Raw genomic sequence first — 6,017 nt, 5'->3', positions numbered from 1 at the left:
AGTGTGCTACATAGCGGGCGTCCTAGTTATCCGGTGTCTCACTTATCGAGAGTATGCTGTATAATATTTTGTGGTTTTCAATGCTTATAAACCTTTTCCCCGTCATCAGCTTGACTTTCGTGTAAGTCACTAAATTCAAAAACTAACAGTGTCTTTGTAGCCGCTTTAATGATACGATAAAAGTTTAAAATTTGTTCAGTATACCTGCCACCTTTTCTGTGATAGAATAGATGATATGATGGTCACGTTACTCAGTGGCTAAGCAAATAAGAGATTTAACAGCTAATTATGGCTTCGGAAAGATTGCTTTAAATCCAATACGATTTAAATAGAAGGCAAAAAAAACTTCCTTTTTCGTGTCGAACGTACTTGCAGTTTGGCAACATTAAAAATCAAAAAAAAAAAAAAAGGTAAAAAAGACAATTTTCGTTTAACCGCTAATGACAGCGAATTAGTTAGCCTACCGCTGCAATATTTTGCAGAACTAACTCACTGAATGAATTCGCCTGATATAAACGGTATGAAAACTATCAGGCCGCCTAGTTATAGACAGAAATTTTGTCCGCGATTGAGACTTAATGATACGAATAAACTTATCTTGGCTTCATATGTCCATTCAACCTAAATAAAATAAAAAGAGGCAGAATAACCAGCGGTAAAAAACCATTTTTAATTTCAACCAGTTTTGCGTCATAAGTAAAAAACATCGTATTAAACTAATTATAAAATCCCATTGGGTAAACAGGAACATTCTGATTTTCTATAAATTAGAAAATTTTGCAGAAGTGTTCATACCTTTTCAAGTGAATCGAAGACAAGATCAAGGTAGGGTTTGAAGGTATTTCTAAGTTTAATTTAGGCTGTGGTTTTGCATTAACGGGATTGCTATGTATTTAGATACAGGCAAAACTAATCATGCGATTGCTGTGGCTTGTTGCTGTGCTGTGTCTCTGGTGTGCATACGCAGGTATTGTGTTTTCTTACCATAAACTCCACAATATTGTGATAGGGGTGCAGGTTGCTTCCAACCTTTCCCTATGGATAAGGTTACTGAACAATAATTCTTAAAACACCGTGCAATTCCCTCGAAAAATCGCTGAAAGTATATTTTTAATACTTAACAGAAGAAAAAGCTGGCACTACTTGGAATCGGATATATGGCGGATTAAAAGTTGTGTCGACCGGCCAAGCAGGTGTGTGGGGCGTAAACAAACACAACTATATTTACTTCAGACACGGAACATATTTACATGGACCAATATCACGATATCCTTCGACAGATTCCAAGTGGACGCGTATTAGTACGTATTATTTCTTTCTTAATTTCTTTAGTTGAACCTTGTTTTTCAAGTTCAGTTCATTCAACTGTTGTAATTACATTCTGGAAAGGGGAGCGGGGGTAAATTTGAATGTTTTACATGCTGACACTTCACTCTTTTAGGTGGTGGCTTAAAGGAAATTAGCTCAGGCTACGATATTGTATGGGGCGTAAACAGACACGATCATATATTCGTGAGAAGAGGTAAAATTTTTCTTTACTAATAAATTTTTAAATATGAGAAAAGAAAATATGAGACCATGGAAAGCTTTTTTAGTGGAAAAGCTCTTTTCGTAGCTAATAATGCTCTGCTTCTTGTTATAGGTATTTCAAAGACTCGTCCTGGTGGAACAAATTGGCAACGAATTGGAGGTTTGCTAAAGCAAGTAAGTGTGAGTCCTCGAACGAACAATGTGTGGGGCGTAAACAGACGTGATCAGATCTTCTACAGAAATGGTGCAAATCCCCTAAATCCTGTTGGTATGTGGACCTGTCTGCACACTGTCGATTTTTTAGTCCCTACTGCACTTCCTAAACTAGTTTTGAAATTATTTATGCATTTTAGGAAAATCATGGCGACATATTTCCGGTGGCTTAAAATACGTATCTGTTGGAGACTCTGGTGTATGGGGAGTTAATAGTCGTAATCAAATATTTTATCGTAAAGGCACTAGAGGTGGTCACAGCGCTGGTAAGCAGTAAATTGTTACAATTTCACGTGATTTGCCCAACTATTTGTTATTCTTGAAACATTTGCATTTTCGTCAGGTACTGGTTGGCAGCGCATTACAGGATCATTAAAACAAATACATTCTGGACACGACATAGTGTGGGGAGTCAACAAACACGATCACATATTTATAAGAGAAGGTACGTTAGTTGTATGGTTATGTTTTCTTTTTATTTCACAGCATATTTGACTTTTCTTATGTCTTAGCTGTCAGCGCAAAACACCCGACCGGTTTGCGTTGGAGAAGAATTGGTGGTGGACTGAAGTATGTATCAGTGAGCAGCTACGATGGTAGTGTATGGGGAGTGAGCAAGTTTGATCATATCTTTTACAGACGGGGTGCCAGACTTGTTAATGTCGGATACACGCCTTGGACCCGTATGTCTAAATGCAGTCGTACTTGTGGTGGATACCGATATCGATATAGATACTGTGTAAGATATTCACCTGGCTGTGGAAGGGCATTGTGTCTCGGAAAAACTGTGTTAAAGTACCCATGCAGTAACTCTTGTGAGTATAATTGGTTTGTTGACATCTGTTCCTCGATTTCTATAAAATAAACCTTAAAATTATTCTCGAAGGTTATCCAAAATGGCCGCAGGATTTTAAATGGAGTTATGCTGGGCCAATCAAGAATCGTAAATGCGTCCAGATAATCGAGCCATCGGATCCACATACCTGGAGAGACAATTTCCTTTGTTGGTTGAAAAGGCGATACAATCCTGGGTTTAGATGGTCATATGCAGGTATATGGAGCTTACGTTGGTCTTATCATATTTTATAAGAAAGACAGATAAGACTTTATATTTTTTCCGCTTATAGGACTTATTCGTGGTATGAGATGCACTCAAGTTATCGAACCTTCAGATCCTCATACATGGCGTGACAACTATTTTTGCGTGCCAACAAGATCTCCCTATCATTTCAGATGGTCATACGCTGGACCAATTAGAGGATTGTCTTGTATAAGGTTTTTGGAACCATCTGATCCTCACACGTGGCGCGACAACTATTTGTGTCATCGCCGAATGTAAAATGTCTGAAGCATATCCTGACAATATCTTCTTTTCTTGCTTTAGTGTGATTTTAAAGTAACTCTGTAGTAAATTTGAGTAATACTTACATGAAATAAATTTAGTTCTTAGAAAATTATTGCTTAATTGATATCCTCTGTCAATACTGCTAAATGCACTCACCTCATATGTACCATATGAACTTCTCAGCGTGTTTTAACCGACCCCTCATTTGTTCGACAAACAGACTGAAGAATAGGAATATTTCAGCACACTGCTTAGAATATGCATGTGAGTCCTTTGGGTATTATACATTCTGAAGTTTCTATGCTAGCTTTTACAACCATGTTGATTCTGATAAGTTACGGGGGGGATATGTTACACGGAAATTCGTCTTGCTATCATGAATAAAACTTATATTTTTAAAGTCAACAGCAACTTCAGAACACAAAATACTACAAAAAACTACCTCTGATCCTACCCTTCAGGTTGCGAATGATATATCAACATTTACTCGCTTTTTATATTCCAAACACAGAATAACAAGAGAAGTTGCTAATTATTCAGAACCAACGACTACTTCACGTACACCACATTTTTATGGATTCACAAACTTATGTACCCCCTAGAGCCATAGTATTAGCTAACGACCCTCAAACAAAAAACATGTCAGCATTTATAGATCATATATGTCACCCTGTCATGAAGTTATTCGCTTCTTTATAAAGACACTAAACATTTTCTCCGAAATATTCCGAAAATTCTCTTCCTCGAAGTCCTAATATAATTACTGTTGATGTAGTATCACTCTATACCAACATAAGGCATTGCAATTTTGTTAGAAACTCTATCAAAAAATAAAGACATCTTTCCACCAGAAACTCCAGCTTTAAACAGTATTAAAAAAATGATGTATTTTTTCCTGAAATATAACTGTTTTAACTTTATGGATGATTATTACTAATAAATCTCTAAATGTGCACCCCTTTTTGTGAATTTACATGGCCCACCATGAAATTACTAAAATACATCCTCTTACCACGGCTATTATGCTAAAATACTTTTTTTTGATATATACTGACACAGAAGAACATCTTTTTTTAAAAAAATCATTCGCTTAATGTTAATTCGTTAAGACTAACCTGTTTTTTTGGCCTATACGCATGTGTGACACGGTTTACCTGTACTAAGCGCTCAGTCCGGTGTCATGATAAATTTTTGAAAGTTCACTAAAACTTATTCCACAAAACAAAAAAATATCGATTGTTCTTGCTACAACGATGTAACAACGGGTTGTAAACCGTGTTTTTATTTCAGTTGAAGTTGCTGTAAAGTTATTTTTTACACCCGAAAGAGTATAATGTTGTGCGCGCTTTAGTACTGCATACCTGTACCAAAGCCCTCCATCTAAATGTGAGACAAAGCTTGCGGTTCTTATTAAGCGCTCCACTGGGCGTTTAACGGCAGGTCGCACAGTTACTTGTGGATTAACCCAGCGTTTCGACCTTGTCGCTAGTCTCTATAATAATAGTCTTTGTCTGTCTATTTGTCTGTCTATTACGAAAACACGAAATGCAATATAAAAGGACGGGCAACCCCGTCGATTCTTTCACGGACTGACTACTTGTCTATATTATAACACACGATTTTCCGTCTGTGAGCCAATGACGGTAGCCATGGGCTCATAACTACTCACTTATACTATTACCAGCATTCTGTCTCTTCAAAATCGTCGCACACAACTTAGTTACGGGTCCACGTAGAGTAATTTATTATGTTGATGAATGTTAATTTTTGCACAAGATAACAACTAGTTCATAGCTAATAAACTTGGGGTAAACATCCTTAAAAAACTTCCACTATAATGTGTGTTAGTATTGTTAGCAAATAGAGATGAAATATTTAAAGAATAGAACTAAAAAAGTGTGTTATTAAACTATATTATTTACGACAACTGTTTATTTACATAACAAAACTAACATATATTCTAATTATTATTTGCGTGGGACCATTATTTACACACGAATCAATATAACAAATATAGTTGAAACCTGCGATCGAAAACTTCTTGCCCTGTTTTACTCGACAATACGAGATTGCGTTATTTTTTTTAGTTCTTTTCACCAGCTTAGAGATACCTGTTTTTACAGGACCTTTAATACACCTTTCCTGGATTAGTTTTCTTGACGTGCCACAACTCTTTATCAACTTTTTTTTAAGAAAATGGATGTAGTACTTGAAGTCCTCGTGCAGAACTTGATAAAGCTGATAACTTGCTTATTCAACTAGTTATGTTAGGTCAATTTACCGTCTCCAGCGTCTAAATCACGGCAAGCCAAAAACAGTTGCTGACTATTATCATCGCCTAGTGAAAATTGAACTTGCACATTGCCGTTGTTTAAGAATACCAAAAAAGAGTCTCTTGGAAAATCAAAATGACGAGCAGAAATTTTGCAAGCATGAGTCAATAAATATCAAAGATTTTTTGTAAGAGGAGAAAAACGTGGTGAGAGAATATCAAACTTATTGAGTCGAAACTAATTATAAGTACAGACACGTCGTAGCACTGTGCGCATGTCTGGACCTGTTAAATAGAAATGTGTTTTGTAAAGTTACCAAAGCTTATAAAATCGAATGTTTTTCGAAAAATAACCTTCGAGATAACTTGCTAAAGAAAGCTTAAGGGATCCGGAAAATAGTTCGACAAAGCTAAGGTTCGAGATTGCAATGACTGAAGGGACCAGAAAAAAGTTTGAGACAGCGAAAGTTCGAGATAACCGGTAGTTCAGATATCGAATGTTGACTGTAAATACTTTCTGCATATTTTGAAACTTTAAACGTTGGACAGATCGTTTGAATATTTTAGTTTTTTTGTATCAAAGCTACGAGTAAACTACATAATGGTTGCTAACTAGAATTGTAAAGGGTATATACATATATTTCTGTTTTTTTCAAA

General features: G+C 36.1%; 1 protein-coding gene across 1 annotated transcript; it reads left to right on the top strand.

Annotated features, from left to right (window-relative positions):
- Positions 1-901: 901 nt before the first annotated feature.
- On the top strand, positions 902-3,123 carry LOC130647363 (uncharacterized). The gene is made up of 9 exons (XM_057453196.1): positions 902-967; positions 1,125-1,301; positions 1,442-1,522; positions 1,643-1,798; positions 1,884-2,009; positions 2,087-2,188; positions 2,256-2,558; positions 2,630-2,794; positions 2,871-3,123. The coding sequence occupies exons 1-9, from the start codon at positions 916-918 to the stop codon at positions 3,080-3,082; spliced, it is 1,374 nt and encodes a 457-aa protein (XP_057309179.1). The 5' UTR covers positions 902-915; the 3' UTR covers positions 3,083-3,123.
- The last annotated feature ends 2,894 nt before the right edge of the window (positions 3,124-6,017 follow it).

This window comes from Hydractinia symbiolongicarpus, chromosome 6, assembly GCF_029227915.1.
Source record: "Hydractinia symbiolongicarpus strain clone_291-10 chromosome 6, HSymV2.1, whole genome shotgun sequence".
Classification (NCBI taxonomy): domain Eukaryota; kingdom Metazoa; phylum Cnidaria; class Hydrozoa; order Anthoathecata; family Hydractiniidae; genus Hydractinia; species Hydractinia symbiolongicarpus.
The sequence above is the reverse complement of the archived record's forward strand: the minus strand, read 5'-3'. Positions and strand labels throughout refer to the sequence as shown.

Coding starts and splice junctions, on each gene's coding strand:
- LOC130647363 (XM_057453196.1), top strand. CDS start 916: ATGCGATTGCTGTGGCTTGTTGCTGTGCTGTGTCTCTGGTGTGCATAC. Junction 1,302..1,441: donor TTCCAAGTGGACGCGTATTA/GTACGTATTATT, acceptor TCACTCTTTTAG/GTGGTGGCTTAAAGGAAATT. Junction 2,189..2,255: donor TCACATATTTATAAGAGAAG/GTACGTTAGTTG, acceptor CTTATGTCTTAG/CTGTCAGCGCAAAACACCCG.